This window comes from Coenobita brevimanus, chromosome 2, assembly GCF_032717465.1.
Source record: "Coenobita brevimanus isolate Jiangsu-jjx chromosome 2, ASM3271746v2, whole genome shotgun sequence".
NCBI lineage: Eukaryota > Metazoa > Arthropoda > Malacostraca > Decapoda > Coenobitidae > Coenobita > Coenobita brevimanus.
The window spans coordinates 33,711,563-33,733,678 of NC_136955.1; the positions used below are offsets into that span (position 1 = coordinate 33,711,563).

Here is a 22,116-nt window from a genome sequence, read left to right on the forward strand (position 1 = left end):
TTATGAAATAGGAGTCCAGAAGTACATCCCACAGCACAAAGAAGCAGATAAGAAAATTCAAAAATGGTTCAATACAGAATGTAAAAAATCAAAAGAAAGAAGAGATTTGTTGTGGAATAGATACAGAAGACACAATAGTGAAAGGGCGTATAATAATTACAAACAGGCAAGAAACGACTATACAAGAATAAGGAGGGAAGCCCAAAAACAGTTTGAGGAGGATATAATAAATAAAAGTAGTGATCAACCAAAGCTGTTTTACAGCTATATCAGAAGCAAAACCAAAGTAAAAGATATAATACAATCCATTACGGACGAGGGAATCACTTATACACAAGAGAAAGATATTTGTGAAGCACTAAATAAGAATTTCCAATTAGTTTTTACAGAAGAAAAAAATTTTGAGAGGGACTATGTGGAACACGCATGTCCACACATACTACCAGATATACAAATAGCAGAAAAAGTGATACAGGAGGAGTTGAGTGGATTAGACAGAGGAAAAGCAAATGGTCCTGATGAAATTTCATGTTGGGTATTACAAGAATGTGCAAAGGAGTTAAGTAAACCATTATTTTTAATTTTCAAGATCCTTGAGTCAAGGTAAACTACCTGATATTTGGAAAAAAGCAAATATTGTCCCCTTATTCAAGAAAGGAAATAGACAAAATCCACTCAACTACCGACCAGTATCACTAACCAGTGTTGTAAACAAGGTATTAGAAAAGCTTATAAGAAAAGCTTGGGTAAATAATCTAGAACACAGTACGATAACAGAAAGGCAGTTTGGTTTCAGAAAAGGAAAATCATGTGTTACTAATCTGTTGAGCTACTATGACAGAGTAACAGACACATTACAGGAAAGGGAAGGATGGGTGGACAGTATCTATTTAGATTTCAAGAAAGCTTTTGACACAGTACCACACCAAAGACTTTTATGGAAACTGTACCATCAAGGAGGAATTCGAGGCAATCTTTTTTGTTGGATGCAAGACTTTCTCATAAAAAGAGAAATGAGGACAGTACTAAGAGGAAACTACTCATCATGGAAAGAAGTGACTAGTGGAGTACCACAGGGTTTAGTGCTGGCACCAATCATGTTTTTAGTGTATATAAATGATATAAACAGTAACACTGGAAATGAGAGCTATCTGAATATGTTTGCAGATGATGCAAAAATACAAAGGAGAATTACTAACACAGACTCTTGTAGGGAGCTACAAGAAGAATTAAATAAACTTCATGAATGGAGTGGTACATGGCAAATGGAATTCAATGTGGACAAGTGTCATGTAATCATGTTTGGTAAAAGTGGAAAAAGACCTGATTGGGATTATAAGTTAGGAAATAAAACCCTATACACATCAGAAAGAGAGAAAGACCTAGGTGTGATTATCAATAACAGACTATCTCCGGCTGACCACATCAGCGAGAAGGTACGGAACATGTATACACTGCTTGCAAATATGAGAATAGCATTCACATACATAAATGGAGACATGCTAAGAAGGATAATAACATCATTCATTAGACCAACCCTGGAATATGCATCAGTAGTCTGAAGTCCTCATCTCAACAAGCATATAGACAAGATTGAAAAAGTTCAAAGTGCCGCTACAAGATGGATACCAAGCTTAAGGGACCTAAGCTACGAAGAAAGACTAAATAAACTGAATCTACCAACACTACAGGAGAGAAGGAAAAGAGGTGACATGATAATGCTATATAAGTGCATATCAGGAAAGGAGAAAATAGACATAAATGATTACTTAACATATGGAGAAGCACCAGCAAGAGGACACTGCAAAAAACTGCATAAGAAGAGAGGTGATAAAGACGTAAGGAAATTTAGTTTCCCAAACAGAGCAATTGATCAATGGAATGCACTACCGAATGAAATAGTGTATGCCAAAACAATTCACAAATTTAAGGATATGTACGATAAATATGGTTTAGGACACGGGACAGTACGAGCTTGACTCATTCCTGTAAAGATACAATTAAGTAAGAACAATTAGGTAAGAACACACCCACACACCGAGAGAGAGAGAGAGAGAGAGAGAGAGAGAGAGAGAGAGAGAGAGAGAGAGAGAGAGAGAATTTGACCTTAAATGCCTTATCTAGTCGCAGATCCCAGTATCCATATCCTTTACAGGTCGACAGTTTGATATAACGGATCCAAAGCTGAAGGAATTCCAAGATATCAATGATGAATTTTTTGAAGGTGTGACCCGCATTTTCATCCCGAATTTCTTCCCCTGGATTAAAATAATACTACCTGGCCCCATTGTCAAGAAGCTCTGTAAACAGGATTTCGTTCGCAGAGTAAAAGAAAAATTGATCGATTATTTCAAGGTTAGTCTTCGTGCTCACTTACTTGTTCAATGATCATAAGAAAACAAAGTTCACTGTTATGTCGTTATGTGTAAGTCTGCAGGTATGAAAGTTGAGTGACAAATGCTTTTTAACTCTTCAGACAGTTGTTGTTGAAAATCGAGCAACAATAGACCGAGATAACCCAAGAGACCTTATTGACAGCTACCTGGTAGAGATGGAGGAGAGAAAAGAAGAGCTAGAGGCTCCCTGGCACGGTCAGTGTTACACATGTCTCACTAATTTCCTGGCTCAGAAGTGTGTATATTCTAGTTTCAGTTGATTATTGTCATCATATGAATGTCATTTATACTGTAATTTTCAGAGAGAGATCTGGCTTTCCTCTCGATGGACTTGTTCTTTGCGGGCAGTAACACTACGGTGGACACACTGAAGTTCATTTTCTACTACCTGGCTGCCAATCCACGGGTGCAGGCCAAGATGCAGGCAGAGATAGACAGGGAGCTGGCAGGCGTTTTGGCCACATTAGAGGATCGTTCCAGGTTAGATCACTGAATCTCACTAGCAACAAAATAATGAATGTTACAAATATCATGGTAGTTAATGAACTATACGTTTTTCCTAGTTCATTCAGCACTCTGATGATAATTATTGTGCATTGATGCCCTCCATTTTCCTACTTGTGGATCCAACTGCTTGGCATGGATGAGAATATGACTAAGATGATGGTTATGACACTTTCCTTTAACTCCATCAGTCTGGTGTAGAGATTTTCTAATTCATTCCTATTACCGCCTGACGGTTTTATTCAGCTAAGAAAAATCTTCAAGTAGTAAAGGAGTTTGTTAAGGCAATATCTAACCCATGAATTACGAGAAATTTCTTGTAAGGTGTACAAAATTATCAGATGGTTACAAGCATAAAAAAAAAAAAAATCGGCATTGGACTGAAGGGGTGAAAATAGCAATGCACATTGACAGGAACACTAAATTATATTCTCGAACCCCCTTTGTGATTGTGAGCCGCGTTCAGTTTGGCATTGGGTGCCGTTAGCACCTCATCCTGAGCGATTTTTCTTGCATACGACCCTGTCATATTTTCTTATATGTTACACTCCCTCTTCTGTTTTTCTTTCCTTCATTCATTCCTCTTCCTTCTGCCTATGGGTGGCTCTACACTGAGCGACAAGCCAAATGGTTTCCTGTACACCAGGAAACCATTTACTACGCTGAGTGGTAACCACATAACCAAATTTTGGCGCCTGGTGGTTTAGTGGGTAATTACGGAGCTCCAATTAGATTGAGCCGGTGAAGGTTTATGTTCAGGGGGTGGTTGGGGTTTAATGCTTACGTAATGCCACTCAGGGATGAGTGAGGCTGGTCACTTGCATCTTAAATGTCAGGAACAACTTGCCTAGCCCCGGGCTCCTACGCTTCTCTTAGGGCAAAGTAGGATTAGATGATGGATGGTTATTCATATCGTTTTAATATCAACACAGTTTCCTTCATTAACAAATATCAGGGAACAAAGTGTGATGAAACATGCAATAAACTGCTAAGAAAGAGGTGTTACAAAATCACTGTCATGTTGAATACCATCCTTTGTGTCTCAGGATGCCCTATACGGAAGCTGTTATCCACGAGGTGCTACGCATGTCTTCACTGACTGCCATTGGACTTCAGCATTTAGTAACCAAGGACATACAGCTGGGCGGCTACAATATCCCTAAGGTAAGTCTTATATGTGAGAGAGATTAATAAGGAACGCCGTAACCAGTATAATGAGCCTGGTATTTTTCAAAGTTTATGCAGAGATGGCACTCAATTTTAAGCATTGTTTTATCTGGTTTAGGGTTGCTTAGGAATAGCCTAAGCATAGTTGCCATTTAGCTACTCTTCTGCTGCCGGATGTAAGTTTTCGAGATGTACGAGTATTGGTAAATAAGAGGAAACGATTTTTATAGTGATGGTGTTTGGGCACAGAAAACATGATAGAAGATTCAATTTTTTTAAAGACTTTTAAACAGGAAATTGCATTGTTGATAGGAATATGACTAGGAAAATGGCTACTGTGATTCTACAAAATTAGCCCTAGATAGCCATTCATTAAATAGTGTTTCTTCTAAAAGCTGTTCCAACACACGCTGGATCTGTTACATAGTGATATGCATTATTAGGGTGACGAGTCGGGAGGTATACCATATGAAGTGCATTCTCAAGCCAACGAGCGAACTAGATTTTTTTTTTTTTTTTTAATTATTCAAGTTCCTACTTTCTCGGCCTATAGGTCAGGTTTAATAACAAGAACAGTAATTAGGTATTTATTTTATCAGCATGTCTTAAATATGGAATTGGGCATATCCTGTTCATTAGAAAGACGAAAATAGTATATTAAAATTTTTACAATCAGTTCAATCGTGGGAAAACTATTTGAACATAAGATATTTGCCCATATATATAACTTTAGTATTGAACTAAAAATAATCTGAAAATAACCTAATTTCACCATGTATTTCAGTGGGGGAAATTCTGATCTCCTCTCTGACCTAATTTCGCCCTAATACACACACACACACACACACACACACATGCATATATATCTATATCTACAGTATATCTATATCTACAGTATATCTATATCTATATCTATCTATCTATATTTTATATATATATATATATATATATATATATATATATATATATATATATATATATATATACACACACACACACAGTACACCCTCGATATAACGAACTAATTGGGGGGAGGGGTGGTTCATTATATCCAAAAGTTCGTTATATACGAAGGGTTGGTATTTCCGAGGGATTACCGAACTCAGTTCGCCATACAAGGGGAGTTGTTCAGTCCTGCATGCTCAGACATAACCTAAAGTAACTCTATGAAGTTTTACATGGAGAATTCAATGGTTTATGAAGTGTACATGTAAATACAATACTGTATGAAGTTGTACATATAAATACAATATCTATAATAAGAATAGAGTATAATGTGGTACTGTTATAGTACACTTACTGTATTGTGCCCGGAAGGGATGTTGTTGAAGTACACTTACTGTGCCAGGAAGGGATGCTGTTGCCACTGTGGGCTGATTCCGGAACTTCCCCCTCCTTTAGAGACCTTTGTTTGCAAAATCCAGGAAAAGTCCGGTTGCTATTTGGCTGTTCATTATATCCGACATTCGCATTACCGGGGTACATTATATCGAGGGTTTACTGTATATATATATATATATATATATATATATATATAGTAATCCCTCCAAGACCTGGCATAATAGAGCCAAAGGCATGTCTGGGACTTGGGTTTGTCCTGGACTTAGGAAAATGCCTCCTGGACAGGTACATATGGACCCTAACCCAACCTAACCTTGAAAACCACCTAAATAACTCCCTACCAGACGTGCACAGCACCTATTTAAGACTCTTTTCACACAAGTAAGGGACAGAATGCATGAAATAAATGAAAAGGAAGAGGTGGCCTGCAGTCCTGCCAGACCCAGTTTCAAATCCCCACTGAGGCAGGGAACAATTTAAGGATTTGAATTTCATTAAATCAGACTTTATTGATCTACTAGGAGACCTACCGACACGTCGCAAAAATACCCCCACTAATACCAATACAAGAGTCCTATATGAGACAGCCCTAGCATTTTCAATTTGGATGGTGGGTGTTGGTGCCGAAGTGGTGGCATGTAAAGGTGTATGGAATGTAGGAGGACTACTGGGCCTTGGGAACAGGCTGTAAAGCCTATGCCCAGAGTCGGACACATAAAAAAAAAAAAACTTACACGTCCGTGGCCGTCACGAAGATTAATCTGCCTCCTCTCAGACAGTGACAGTACAAAGGTACACTTGAAGCACATACAGTAATCCAATGTTGCACTGCACTTAATCCTTGGCACTCTGAATTCTCATTTCTTATCACTGCACATTCTTTTCTTACTAGTGCTGCACTGGAAACTCACCAGTGTTGCTCTTTTCACTTACTCCTTGGCACTAAGAATTCTAATTTCTTAACACTGTACATTCATTTTGTACTTGCGCTGCACTTGAAACTCACCAGTGTTGCACTCTGCATGTCTAATTCTTGGCACTCTGAATTCTAATTTCTTAACATTGCACATTTTGTTCTTAACACTGCACAACACTGTAAAATCCCATGTGGTCTAGTGGCGAGTTTTTGCTGTTTATTCACTGCAGAGTCAGAGAATAGGTGTTGCAGGTAGCCGAGGGACACGTCGCTGGGACGTGGTGATGGACTACCCACTGCAGATGACTGAAGAAAGCCGCAAACTCACGCCCAGTGGCGACTCCACCGTGGGCGATGTTCTGGGCTGTGGCTCAGAGGTGGGAAGCAGGTCTCAGAGAGGCAGTGATGTGGAGCCAGGGCTGGGCATGGCAGGGGTCAATGGATGATTGACGTTAGGAACAGTGATTCTGGCAAGCGACGATACACTGCCTAAAAGTGTGCACTTCCTCCACTAGTCCGAGGGACCCCATCTCCCGGTCACAGTCCAGGTGTTCAAAGTAGTCAAGAATGAACTCGACATGCTCCCGGAGTGCACTCAGCTTGGGGATGGCTGGAGCAGTGGCACGCTGAGAGGAGTCCACATCATCCTCACTGTCCTCATTGGAATCTTCCAGCTGGGTACTTGTACCTACATCTGAAGATGTGATCTCGATATCAGACATGATCCGATACCCAGGATCACCCTCATCATCATCCAGCCACTCACGCACTTCATCCACATCCACTTCATCACCAACCGCACGAAGCATGCATGGAAGTCATCCTCATCAAAACTTAGAAAAATGTGCACCACATCGGCTCCGAGAAGCAGACGAGACCAGCCATCTTCCAGAGTCTTGACAGAGACTTCCCTCCATGCTCTGGCCTGGTTTTAGATGCCTGAATGAGGTTGTAGCGGCGAAGGTTTTCCACAGTCTGTTGGCCTCGTGTGTCCCGTTCCTCCCTGTGCTTGTCCTTGTCCTCAACCATCATCTTGTCCAACAACTTCCGACAGTATAGCCTCTTTGTTGCCACGATCACTCCTTGGTCCATTGGTTGGATGAGAGCAGTGTATTAGGTAGCAAAAACAAGCACTGATGCAGCCATTCTCAGCCACCAACTCCCTGTCAAACAGATGCGCAGGTGCATTGTCCAAGAGAAGGAAAGCCTTTACCTGCTTGCATGGGATTCCCAGGGTGTTCATCTGATAATGGATGACCTCCTTGACGAAGTGTTGGTGAAACCAGTCTTTGAAGATCTTGGCTGTGAACCAAGCCTTCAGAGAATGATCCCAAATGACAAAGGGCATCCATCAACCCACAAAGGCATTGAGGCTGCTTTGCACTGCCAACAATAATGGGCTTGAGCCGGTGCATGCTATTAACATTGGCGCAACACAAAGCAGACATCCGTTGCTTGGCGAGCTTGCATCCAGGCATACACTTTTCCGTCTCTTCTGCTAGGGTGTTTGTTGGCAGCGAGTATTAGAAAAGGCCAGTTTCGTCAGCGCTGTAGACCTGACTGAGAGTGAAGCCCTCCCTGTTGACCAAGCCCTTCCCTTTTGCCGCAACTCTTCTACTCCCTCCTTGCTGGCATCCAAAGCTTTGCCATGGGCCTTATGGTTAGTAAGTCCATGTCATAGTTTGAAAGTGAAGAGCCACCCTTTGGATGTGTTGAAGTCTGGGGAGTTGTGTAGCCTTGTGAACTTCTCTGCATCAGCCTTCAGCTCCGTGCCACAACCCAGCACACCAGCAGTACGTTGTTGATGATACCAAATCAGCATGGAGCAGTCGACTTCTGCAAACCTGAGAGCGTACATAATCCTCTGCATGTTGCGTTTGGTCTTCGATGTGAAGTCAGCCGTGTACTGGGTGAGTTTGTCCCAGGATTTCTTGATATTGAACAAAGTAGAGTGGGCCAGGTTGAATTCTTGGAGGATGCAGGATGTCGACCATCTTGCATCCACCTTCTCCAATATCTCCCTCTTCTTGTCCAGAGTCAGAACCACTCATTTCCTCTTCTCGGAAGGCAGGGTCATCACACACACGAGTAAGAGGCAGCAGAGGAACAGCAGGACCTGCAGCAGGTAGGGCACCACCACAAAAGCAAGCATGTGGGCGGCCATGGTGACAAGCGTGCAGTCACGACAATGGGTATGCGGGAAATGGAGAGGAGGCAGGGGTGCTCTGCCAGATGCTGGCAGAACTATGCTGCCAAACACAGCTGTTCATAGCCACGCGGCAAGTTCAAAGTACGGGTGAAAACATGTAGGATTTTTTTTTTTTTTTTTGCTTTTTACATTTTCTGGCCATTTTTGAGTGTCCAGGTCTTACCTGGGCCAGTAGTATCCGAGATATGTTTGTCTCAAACATCGATCTTTACCTGGATGAGATGCATGAGAAGTGCTATTAACGATTTGAAGTACCGCAGGTCAGCAGGGACAACGAGTTGGTGTACATTCCTAGTGGGTATGTCCTTTCCTGTAATGTTTTCCTGTACAAGATAGGCTATCATTATTTAATATGAACTCATCTATTGGCACGAGCAGAATAAGAGTGTGGAGAAGGTGGGGGAATGGAGTCTCAGACCATCACTTAGTGATGGCCAAGGTAGAGCTGCAAAGAAAGTGGTTGAAAGACGAAGGGGAAGACAGGAGGAAGCAGCTCCTGTGAGAAGAGTGGAGAAATTGCAAGATGGTAAGAAAATGATAAAGTATAAGAGCATAGTGGAAGAAAGATTGGGAAGGTATGAGCTAGAGCAGATGGAAGGGGTGGAAGACGTATGTAAGATATTCACGGAAGAGATAGGCGCAGCGTGTGAGGCGGTTTGTGGAGTGAGGAGGAGATGCAAGGGTGTGCAAAGGACAGCATGGTGGAATGATGAGGTGAAACGAGCTGTGGAACAAAAGAAGAAGGCATATAGTGAAAGGTTAGCGAGTAGAGGTAGGGGAGAAGATGAGAGAGAGAAGAGAGAGGTATATGTGCGCAGGAGAAGGGAGGTTAAGAGACTGGTGAAGGAGAGTAAGAAGAAAGTGGATGAAGAGTTTGGGAGGAATCTGAGTGTGAAATGGAGGGAGAGTAAGAAATTGTTTTGGAAGGAGGTAAAGAAAATAAGGCAGTGTGAAAGGGGAAATAGTAGGGGAGTGAAAGATAGGAATAATAGATTGTTGGTGGAGAAGAGAGAAATTGAGGAGATGGAAGGAGCACTTTGAGGATTTGTTGAATGTAGAGAGTGAGAGCAGTGCGAGTGTAAGTGGTTGGGGAATGGCTGGGAGAAGAAGAGATGAGAGGTGGGAGGAAGAGATCAGTAGGGCGGAAGTAGTGGAAGCGATGAAGAAGATTAAGTTGGGAAAGGCCCCAGGAATTGATGGAGTGTGTGGTGAAATGCTTAGGTATGGGGGTGAGATTGTTGTGGAGTGGATATGGAAGTTGTGTAGATTGGCTTGGGAAGAGGGAAGGGTTCCAGAGGACTGGAAATCAGGTATAATTGTTCCTTTATACAAAGGAAAAGGGGAGAGAGAAGTATGTGGTAACCAAAAGGGTATTTGCCTACTTAGTGTGACTGGTAAAATATACGGTAGAATACTCATTGATAGGGTTAGGCATATGACAGAGGAGCTAGTTGGAGAAGAACAAGGGGGATTTAGGAAGGGAAAAGGGTGTGTAGATCAGATATTTGTTTTAAGATGTTTAGTGGAGAATTATCTAGAGAAGGGAAGGAAAGTGTATGCTGCCTTCATGGACTTGGAGAAAGCTTATGACAGAATAGATAGGCAAGGTATGTGGAAGGTATTAAGAATATATGGAGTGGAGGGGAAATTGTTGAGTGCAGTGAAGAGTATGTACAAGGGAGCTAGGGCTACGGTGCGAGTGGATGGTGAGCTGAGTGAGTTCTTTGATCTCAATGTGGGACTGATACAGGGTTGTGTGATGTCTCCATGGCTGTTTAATATATACATGGATGGGGTTGTAAAGGAGGTGCAGGGTAGGGCAGTGGATGTGGGGGTGGCTCTAATGAATGAGGGTGAGATTTGGAAGCTTCCGGTGTTGCTGTTTGCTGATGATACAGTACTGTTGAGTGAAGATGAATGGGAGTTGCAAGGTTTGGTGAATGAATTTGGGACAGTGTGTAGGAGGAGAAATCTGAGTTAATGTAAACAAAAGTAAAGTTATGGTGTTTGAGAGAAATGAAGTCACGGAGTGTGCAGTGAGGTTGGATGGTGAGGATATGGAGAATGTGAGTGCATTCAAGTACTTGGGTAGTGTGATGAGTAAGGATGGAACTTTCGGGGATGAAGTGCGTGGAAGGGTACTGCAGGGAAGGAAGGTTGTTGGTACACTGAAAGCAGTGATGAGAAATAGGGAGGTGAGTATGGAAGTTAAGAAATCACTGCATGATAGTATTGTGATCCCTACCCTGACGTATGGAAGTGAGGCATGGATCTTGCAAGAGGGGAACAAGTCAAGAGAGCAGTGGAAATGAGTTACTTGAAAGGAGCATGTGGAATGACATGGAGGGACAGGTTGACGAATGAAGAAGTGAAGGAACGCTGTGGGGTGGATGTGGTTGAGAAGATTAAGAGAAATATACTGAGGTGGTTTGGATATGTGAAGAGAATGGAGAATGAAAGACTGACTAAGAGGGTGTATGTAGGTGAGGTGGAGGGAGGGAGAGGGAGAGGTAGACCGAGGATGAGGTGGAGGGATGGAGTTGAGAGGTATATGAGGGAGGGGGGGTGAGATGGGGGGAGGGTAGTCAAATGGTGGGTGGCAGAGCGACTTGGAGGCGTTTTGTCTGCGGCCACCCTTTGCGGGATTAGGGCGTCGGGCTATAGATAGATAGATATAATAAGTAAGGTCGAATTATCTTATGACTCAAAGGAATAAATTACCTTGGACCATACAGGGTCTTTGCACTGACATTTTTTTAAAATGGAAGGAACAAGGAACTAATGGCCAGGATCCAACAAAGCGTTCCCTCCAAGAAAAAAAACAATACAAAAGAGAGCCAAATTCAAGATCCGTTCATTTCGAGATGCCTGGACACACTGCGTTTGAATGATTGGAGATCATAGGAAGTAGGAAATAGAGACAGAGGGAGACAGTTCCAGAGATGACCCGTTGTATAAGTGAAGGACTGGGAGTAATGGTTAACTCCTGCATTATAGAGTTGGACAGAAAAAGGATGAGAGTTTGTTGCTAGACTTGTGCTACGTGCCCGTCTTAGTGGTGGAGGGATGCAAGCAGACAGTTCAGAGGAGCAGTAACCACTGAAGTAGCGATAGAAAAGAGTTAATGATGCAACAGTGCGGCAAAGAGACAGAGGTTGAAGGGAGCCAGTAAGAAGAGGAGAGTTAATGAGACGTAAAGGCTTTGACTCCACCCTATTGAGAAGAGCTGTATGTGGAGAGCCTCCCCACACATGAGGGTCGTACTCTACGCAAGGGCGAATAAAACCCGTGTATACGGCCAACAACAGTGCGGGTGTAAAGAAGGTATGGAGCTGGCTTAGCACACTCAATCTCTTGGAAGCAGATTTACAAGAGATGTAATAAGATCTTTCCAAGATTAGTTTCGAGTGAATGAAACCCCAAGCAAGTTCAAGGATGATGCAGGATTGAGCTGGATATTATTAAGCATTAGTGGATACTCCTGTGGAAGATTTTGTCAGGTTGATAGGTGTAAGACATGAGTCTTTGATGCATTAAAAACAACAAGATTATTTTTACTCCAGTCAGAGATATGAGCCAAGTCAGACATTAGGTGTGCCATAGCCTCATCCCTTGTTTGTCGAAGTAATTGCTGAGATGGACGTTGCAGGAACTGAATGGAAAGGTGAAGGGTCGAATCATCAATGTGCAAGTGGATAGGATTAGATGTACAGCTTAGAAGGTCATTGATGAATAAAAGGAAGAGCGTTGGTGATGGGAAAGAACCCTGAGGAACACCACTGTTGATAGATCTATGAGAAGAAAGATGGCCGTCTACAACAGCGGCTACAGAACGACCAGAAAGGAAGCTATAGATGATGGCACAGATAGAAGGATAGAAACAGTAATAGGGCAGTTTGAAATCCAAAGATTTATGCCAGACTCGGTCGAAAGCCTTTAGATGCTAGATGCATTGGCAAAGCTTTCGCCATAGTTCCAAAAAGAGGATGACCAGGAGTCTGAAAGGTAGGTGAGAAGATTGCCAGTGGAGCGTCCATAACGGAACCCATACTGACAATCAAAAAGAAGGTTGTGATAGGAAAGATGCTTTATAGTTTTCTGTTAAGAAGAGACTCAAAAACTTTTGAGACACAGGATGTTAAAGCAATTGGGCGATAGTTAGAGAGTAGGGAATGGTCACCCTTCTTTGGGACTGGCTGAATGAGAGCAAATTTCCAGCAAGAAGGAAAGGTACACGTTGACAGACAAAGGCGAAAGAGTTTACCTAGGCAGGGTGTAGGTACAGAAGTATAGTTCTTGAGGACAACAGGAAGAACTCCATCAGGCCCATATGCCTTGTTAGTATTGAGATCAGTGATGGCAGAAAATACATCAGCTGAAGAAATTTTAAAGTCAGTCATGAGGAAGTCAGAGGGGGGAAGTGATGGAGGAACAGCACTGGAATTGTCTAAGGTGAAATTGGAGGAGAAAATCTGAGAGAAGAGATCTGCTTTATCAGTTGAAGAAATAGCTACAGAGCCATCAGAGTAGAAAAGAGGAGGGAAGGATGATGAGGTAAAGTTGTTAGAAAGGTTTTTAGGAAGGTGCCAGAAGGAGCGGGAAGAATTTGAGTTGAGAGTTGAGAGCATTTAGTACGGATGAAATTATTTTTAACAGAGCAAAGAACAGATTTAGCGTGATTCTGGGCAGAAACAAAAAAAATGTAGTTCAGGGGTGGGATGGCACTGGTACCTTTTATAGGCCCTCTCCTTGTTGTGGACAGTATTAGAACAAGTGAGATTTCCTGTATTAGTCAAAGGATATGAGAAAGGAATGAATGCTTCTTTGCCCGAGAGAATAACCTCCGTAATGCGCAAGGCACACTGAGATGGCTCCCTGCCATGGAAGCAATAATATTTCCAGCGAAAATCAAAGAAATACTGCCTGAGGCCCTCCCAGTCCGCAGCTCCAAAGTGTTATTACCTTTCTTTCTCCAATTGTTCCATGCCATGTCCCTTTCTTTTTTTGCTATCATACACCTTCTGTTAAACCAATCCTACTTCCTGTTTTCTTTCCCATTTACTCTTGGAACATATTTTTCCACTCCCAAATTATAGAGGTCTAGAAAGATATCCCACTTCCTCAGTGTCTCTCTTGTTTCTCTGAATTTTCTTCAATCGGCATTTTCGAAAAATTTCCTCAATCCTGTAAAGTTTGCTTTCCCAGAGTTGTATCTTCCCTGTCTGTAATGCTCATCTCTTGGCACCACGCTCCCTTTTATCATCTGGAACTCAGTAACCACGTGATCACTTTTTCCCATAGGGCACAGATAATTTAAAGATTCAGTTACATCAGGTTCTTTGGTTAGCAGTAACTCTAGTCTTGCTGGTGTGTCATCGCCTCGGAATCGTGTCTCTTCTTTGACTCACAGTATAGTGTCCCACGAATCTTCACTGCTTCCTGAGTCTCATTCCTCCCAGCTCACCTCTTTACAATTAAAATCACCCATCAGAATTATGTTGTTGCTTTTCTCAGTCGCTTTCTGTAGATAACTAAACATGTCTGACAACATTTGGTACTCATCGTCACTCCATGCGATGTCTCTCTTGCCATTCTCTCCAGTTTCTGGTTTTATACTTATTGCTTCAGCCTTACCCTCTCCCAGTTCCACATTTTCCACACTGACTTTCTTCACTACTTTCATCACTTCTCCTCCCATTTTTTCTTTTCTGTCTCTTCTCCACAGTTTGTATTTGCCATCTCCCATACGGATATCAAGTATCCTCTCTTACTTGGTCTCTATAAAGCACATAATATCTGGTTCATGTACCCTCAAGTAATCGTTGATTTCTAACCTTGCCGATATTAAACCATCAACATTAGTATGTGCCACTTTCCAACTTTATTCGTTGTTCTTTATTCCCTCTTCTCTCCCTCTCCCCGTCGGTACCACTTTCTCAATTTCTGATCCATAACTCTCCAAGAGAACACTGTCTTCTCTTCCTCCGTTCTCTGTTCTTTTTTTGCCTTTGCTTCCTTTACTAGCTCCTTTATCTTAGCTCTTTCTTCCTCATTTGCATCTCTCCTTATCCAAACATTCTTGAGCTCCTCCTTTTCTGATAATTTCCATGTTCTGTTGATTTCATTTACCATTACCTGAGACTTAACTTTACATTAAGTGGCCTCGCCCCCCCCCCTTCCTCGTACTTTCCTAGCCTAAACACTTCTTCAATCTTCTCCTGAGCTTCGGTGTTACCCTCGATAAGTACCGATACTATCTCTTTTGCCTTATTCAGTTCTTCTCTTTCCCTTTCTGATCTTACTGTCATCCGTTTTTCTTTTAGGCCTGAAATTATCATGCATTTTTTTCTTGTCTGCTACATCCCTGACCAAAGATTCTCTACTTATTAGTACCCTAACCACTTCCTTTTCCACCTTTTCCTTGCTTTGTTGTTCTATAATCTCTTTCAAATTTTTATTTCCTTCCTCTTGAATTTTCTTCCACACCTTGTGTTGCTCCTTGATTTCCTAAATATGTTCATCATGCATCCTTGATTTTGATTCATGCTCATCTAGTTTACTTTTCATCCTGTTCCTTTCTTCTTCCAACCTCTTATTTTCCCTCTTGAGCTGTTTTATTTCATTTGGGGCAGATTCATTACTCAACTTTAATTCTGTGACTTGCCTTTCTTGTTCAGCACTGCGTGTGCAGTCGTTGTCCAACTTGTTCTGAGGTATCTTAATCTCTTCATCCTGTTCTAAGGTCCGTTCCTGTAACTCTCTACTTATTGTCCATACCTTCTCTCCTGGACATTCCTCTCCACCATTTAAGAGGAGTAGACTGTAGCACCAGTCGAGCAGGGCAGTACTCCCGAGGTGGATGGAAAGCTGATGACAGGGAGTGCTGGAGCTCCCGTTTCATCAGCCCTCAGGACTAGTTCCTGACCATCCCCCTTTGCTGACCTTTTTCAGTGACTCAGTTACACAGAGAGTAGGCCAGCATGCTCTTCAGTACAAATTTCTCTAACTATCTACACCAAACTACATGCACAGTACACACTACACTTCCTATTCAAAATTTAACTAAAATGGCGTCTCTTCACCAAGCCTCGGAGTCCCCAGGGGGGGGGGACCATAAATGCCCCCACCATCAGCCCCTCTCCCGGTGATGACTCGAGGTGCCTGGAACCACTGTCTGACTCTCTTCTTCTTCATTTCTTCAACATTCGCGGCCTTTCCTCTAACTTTCGCTCTGTTGAGCACCACCTCTCCTCCTCTAAACCTCACCTTCTTTTTCTAACGGAGACTCAGCTGTCTGAGGCAACTGACAGCAAACCCTTTTCTGTATCCTCCTACTTTTGTCATAAAGACTTTGTAGTTACTTGTAGAGAAGTATATTTTAGACTTGTGGTCGAGCGGCTTTTATATCTTGTAGTAGTTTCCCCACCAGATGTCATGTAGTGACGGGAGAGGTAAAGAATAGTATGGGACTATTTTTATTTGTCTTGGAAATATTAAACAGGTATAAAAGTATAAGTCCCGGGTAGCTACCTCCCTGTCTCGCTATCTCTCTCTCTTTCTGTTCTAAGGCTAATCTCCGTCTCGACCTCTCTCTAGGGTCGCTTGTCTCCTTCTAAACTCTCTTTTCTAAAATCTGGTGTAGTAGGGGTGTGTCACATATGTTCCTCATGGCAACCGGATCTTTCTCACGAGAGGACTGCTGACAGCTAACTGCATCATCTCCTTACTGGCCGCTGTCGTCAGCTTTCCTCCGTGTAAGCATGTTTAGCGCTGCTAGATTCTCGCAGACACAACACCTTCTCATCATTTGACTTCCTGCTTCTATCTGTCTCTCTATCTATCTATTTATCTATCTATCTATTATGTAGTCCTATATTTGCTCGGCCGCGCGAAAATGGCGTACCATCGACATTTAATAGTTATAATATATTAATACATACTACATACACATTATAATGAACTTATAAGCTAATTAAGTGAAATACATAATATTGTAAAGTAACATAATTGTATGAATATTGTATACATATATTATTCATAGTAAATAGTGATTATTCAGTAATACTACATTTTAAATAAGTTGTATACATATTGGAATAAATGCATTAAAGTAAATTATTTAACTGTAATACAGTATGTACTTGGGATATTATAGTGAAATGCATACATGCAAGAATAAAAATAGTTTAAAATTAAGATTATTGTAAGAGTTATTAATATTTCATTCAAAGATAATGGTACTGGTCTGTCATATATGGGTCATTCTTCTTTGTGTTATTATTATTATTATTATTATTATATATATATATATATATATATATATATACACTATATACAAAATATATACACTTCATTCAGGGTGGTTAACTGTGATGTTAACTCTCCCCCCACTAAACAATGACTCCAAATTAGCAATTCTTGCATGCATTCTGTGCATTGCCAACAGCAATACTGCAACTACAATGCAGATGATTATAAAGACAGAAGGTGCTTGGCTATACACATAATATGGGTTGAACATACTCAAACTCAAATCTTCCCAGGGCTTCATTGATTCATTGATCAGCTGCATAGTTTCAAACTTAGGTGAAGTCAGCTTAATACTTGTGCTCATGTTTAAGTTCATATCAGGCAGTGGGTGGAAATGTTTGTGTGTATGGTTGATAATGGCGTAGTGATTGATGGTGGAAAAAGTAGACATGGATGGTGTAAATACCGCACAGTAGTCTGGTGCTATGTATAATCCTGAGGCTGATGTATGAGATGGTGGTATATCTGGACAGACTATGTAAACTGATGTGTTATGAGGGAAATAAAAAAACTGCGAGTGTCCAATGCGTTGATGGTGTACAAGTTTATCTGGAGCAAAAGTGAAGTTGCAATGATGATGAATATTGTTATTGCTGATGATAGCCGTTTCACAAGGGACCGTATCAGTAGGCTGAAACGTGAAAATGTACGCAGGACAAAGATGAACAGCATGTAAGGATGTGCGGCACTTTCGCTCAATCGTTGACTCACTTGCGAAAGTGACAGTGTCTTGTCTCTTGGAGACCATGATGAGTTCGGTGTCTGTGTTGATGTTGATGATGACTAAAGTGTTGTTGTTTCTATAGGGGAAGGGGTGTATTTGGTATACTGTGAACAGGTCTTCCGTGATGAATGGTACATGAACTATCACTGATGTTGGTGTTAGTGTTGCTTCTAAGTATGGGTAATATTGCATAAATTCCCTACTGCGGAACAATGGCTTCAATTTATGTTTATGTATGCCTTGACTAACTATCTGACGTAGCTCATGAACTGGGAGTAAGTCATTTGTGATCTTGCCATCACCAGCATTCGAAATTCCTTGCATAAGTGCCCTGAAATGATCTCTAGTGTTCTCTAGTTGTAGTAGAATCGTGTCAATATGTTCTGTGATGATGGAGAAGTGCTGGAAAAGAGTAACATTAGAATCGTGTCAATATGTTCTGTGATGATGGAGAAGTGCTGGAAAAGAGTAACATTGCCCTCTAAGTCATTTATTTTATCTATACTCTCGAGAGCTACGTTTTCTGCTTGTTTCAGATTTTTCACAATTGTCTTCATTGCCGAGTTCTGTCCTGTGATGAATTTATCCTGGTATGTTAGTACCTGAGCTATCTTATTAAATTTGTTGTTTATTTCTTTAAGGTCATCCTCTGTAGCCAATCCAAAGATGTTCCCAAGAATTGCGCCGCCCAGATCGAACAAACCGCGCTTTTGGCGAGTACGTGTGATGTTGTTCCTGTCGCTCAGCACCTCCGTTCCATAAGATGGGAGATCTTGGATCATGACGAGCATAGTTGACTTCGCCTGTTCTAGTTTCCATTTCGCTAACTTCACCATTTCATCCACTTCCTTGGTGATATGTGATTGTGAAACATAATTCCCTATCTTGAAGTCCAGAGTTCGCATCGGCGTCGCAAGTCTTTCTACATAAGTAGGTAAGTCATACAAGTAATCTAGACTTATTTCAGTACTCATGACGTCCTTGACGATTGTAGTCGTGGCCGTTGGAGCTATGAGGCATCCTTGTCATACTATATGCTTGGGGTCTAGGTGCGCATATACTCTTACTATGTATAGGAGAATCCATAGCATAAGTCCCTTCATCGTAACCTACCGAAAAAAAAAATCTATTAATTTCCTATAAAGCTGTGGTTGATGATAGTGATGATGTGCGTTACGGTTGGTTGTTATTTCATTTATAGAAGGAGTTTAAATCGATATTTAATTCTCGTAAATGATGTACTGTAGATTTCATTGGAATAGTTACACCTATGTTCGATTGTTTGGTATATGACCTTAATTTCTTTTTGTAATCATTGTTGTGTTCTTGCTTGGTTTCTTGAGGTACGTTCACCTGTTCGGTTGTATCCGAGGCTGAATAATTATGTGATAATTCCCTTGAAACTCGTTTTAAATGGTCAATATGAACTTGTTTTTCCTCGCCACTTGAAAGTGACTTAATTAAAACTTTGTTTGCCTTTATGTTAATTACTCTGTATGGGCCCTCAAATTTAGGGGATAATTTATTGTCTCTCGTATGAATGACTCCGTAAACAATGTCTCCTAAGCTGATAGGTGAATCTTTTGCCTTCTTGTTAAATGCCTCCGTCATTTCTTCCTTGGACATCGTTAATTGTTTTTGCACTCTTTTGTGAATGTCCTGGAATTCACGTAAACGGAGTTTAGAGTAATCATCGTAATTGTATATAGGCATGCTGTCACCTTCTAGGAGCTCATATGGTAATTTTTTATCTGTGCCATATATAATGAAATGTGGTGTGTCACCAATGGATTTATTTATAGACCCATTAATGGAGGCCTCTACTCTGGGAATCCAATCATCCCAGCTTGCATAATTTTCACTGAGAATGTGTCGTAGCACATCTAATACCTTTTTATTTTGTCTCTCTACCAACCCATTCGATGCTGGGTGATAGGCCAAAACGTTAACCTTTTTAATGTTGTATTGTTTACATATTTCTTGTAAGATCTCAGAATTAAATTCTCTTCCATTATCACTTATTAATACCTTTGGGGTAGTAAAGCGACATATTACATTATCTGTTATTGCCTTTGCTACTGTCTCTGCTGTCTTATCTTTAATTGGAGCTAAAATGACATAACGGGAAAAATGATCCGTTGCTACGAATAAGTATAGGTTATTATTGTATGATAATGGCATCTTGAGTAAATCAACAGCGACAACGTCCCATGGTTGATGTGGTACAGGGTAATTACCCATCGGTGCAGGTGTGATTGGGTATCCTTTGTGTTTCGCACATGATTCGCATCTGTCTATATGATTGTTTATATCTCTTCGTAATGAAGGCCAGTAATATAATAGCTGGGCTTGGTTGAATGTCTTATCCTTTCCAGGGTGTCCTGCATGTGGGCTGTCGTGTATCATTCGTAATACTTGGGGTATCATGTCATTAGGTACTACCAACTGGTTAGTATTTCTTTGGCGTTTTGGTTGTTTAGAGTTAATTTTGTATAATGTATTATTGACCATTGTGAATTGTTCAAGTGGGACATGCAGTTTGGGTAATTGTATGTCATCTCCACTTTCTAACTTGTATATTACTTTTGACCATACTGGGTCAAGTCTTTGTGCCTTTGCGATATCCTCGTGGTTTGGGATATTTCCTTTGAGATCTAACGCCGCGACCTGAATTGTGTTCGGGTTCCTAGATAATGCGTCAGCTACTATATTCATTTTACCTTGTATATAATGTATTTGGACACTGTAGTTTTCAACTGTACATTTCCATCTTGCTCTCCTCCCAGAAAGGAGTTTTTCTTTAAACATACCCACCAGTGGTTTATGGTCGGTGAATAAGTGGATTTCGTAACCATATACCAAATCTCGAAACTTTTGTAATGCAAAAATCACTGCAAGTGCCTCTAAGTCTGTAGTGCTATAATTTTTCTCCGCACCTCTTGTTTGTCTGCTGGCAAATGCAATTGGTTGATTCTTTCCTCTTTTATCTTCCTGCATCAGTACAGCCCCTAATCCTTTAAATGATGCGTCTGTACAAATAAGAAATGATTTCGTGTAATTCGGATATGCTAAACAAGGTGCATTTGTTAGTTTAATTTTTAGATTGTTAAATGCCCTTTTTTGTTCTTCTTCCCATTGGAATACAGCATCTTTTTTGAGTAGTTGGAATAGAGGGAAGGCTATATGAGAGAACTGTGGTACGAAGGACCTATAGTACCCAGCCAGACCTAAAAATTGTCTAACTTCGTCAGTCGTAGTGGGTTCAGGAAAATCTCTCACTGCCTGTATTTTGTCATCAGTGGTGTGAATACCATCAGAACTTAATTTGTGGCCTAAGAAATTTATTTCCTTAAAGCAAAATTTGCATTTAGAAAGTTTAATTTTTAATCCAGCATCACTAAGCTTTTGTAAGAGTAAGTCTAATTTCCTGAGATGATCCTTAATATTCTTCGTTGCGATAATAATATCGTCAAGATAAACAAATATGCCTTGTCCTAAAATTCCGGACAATACGTAATTCATAAGATGCTGGAACGTACCTGGGGCTGTCCTCAGTCCCATTGGCATTCTTGTATATTGATAATGGCCTCTGTTTGTTGAAAAGGCAATGTATTTACGTGACTCCTGAGATACCGGAATCTGATAGTATCCGTTTAGGAGATCGATGGTCGAGAATATATTATTCTCAGGACCAATATTCTGTAGAACATCACTTAGCAATGGCATGGGAAATCTGTCTGGGATGGTGTGATTATTTAGTTTACGGTAATCTACTACCGCACGCATTTCTCCATTTCTCTTGGGCACAAAGAAAAGGGGAGCGTTCCACGGAGAAACTGAAGGCTCAATAATTCCAAGCTTTAACATTTCATCGACATACTGATTTGCAAGTGTACGTTGGGAGTGTGGTATGCGATAAGCTGGTACGAAAATTGGTGGTGTTTCTGGGTGCACATTAATCATGTGATTAATCAAGTTAGTACACCCTAATTGTTCTCCGGGCAATGCTACGGTGTCCCTGTGTGTTTCCAGCAGGGTTAACAAATCATTTTCTTCGTCAAATTCACCTGAGTGAATTAAATTCTCTTGAATTCTTTCTCTATCCGTAGATTTTATCTCACTTGTTACTCCACCAATATTTATTTCCTTCACAGGGGCGAAACATTTTTCAATATTAACTATGCAAGTTCCCTTCTTCAACTGAACTTCCCCATTCATGTGATTAATAATGAATATCTGAGTTAGCCCTTCGTCGTTCGTATGACATAATGCGTTTTCTACTGACAATCCCTTTACTTTACATAATTCTTCTAAGACAAGAACAGTACTATTCCGTAATTTGCTCTTTATGGTAACCTTCATGTATGAATTAGGTGGTATAATCAAATCATTAGTGAGATGGGCTGGAAAAATTGATAAATCAGTACTGTTATCTGGGTCACTAATTCTGGAGGATGGGGTTGCTGGTGTAAGTGGATCTATACACTCATCTGTTTGTGTATGTTTGTTAAAGCCTTTAATATTACCAATTCTTTTTGGCTCTCTTCTA

General features: G+C 41.0%; 1 protein-coding gene across 1 annotated transcript in view; it reads left to right on the forward strand.

Annotated features, from left to right (window-relative positions):
* The window catches only part of LOC145391618 (cytochrome P450 2L1-like), a 257,804-nt gene that overhangs the window by 197,112 nt on the left and 38,576 nt on the right, over positions 1–22,116 (forward strand). Inside the window, exons 5-8 of the mRNA XM_080266160.1 lie at positions 2,156–2,355; positions 2,477–2,591; positions 2,699–2,876; positions 3,947–4,064. Of these exons, the coding sequence (XP_080122286.1) occupies positions 2,156–2,355; positions 2,477–2,591; positions 2,699–2,876; positions 3,947–4,064 (611 nt within the window). The remainder of the gene's footprint in view (positions 1–2,155; positions 2,356–2,476; positions 2,592–2,698; positions 2,877–3,946; positions 4,065–22,116) is intronic.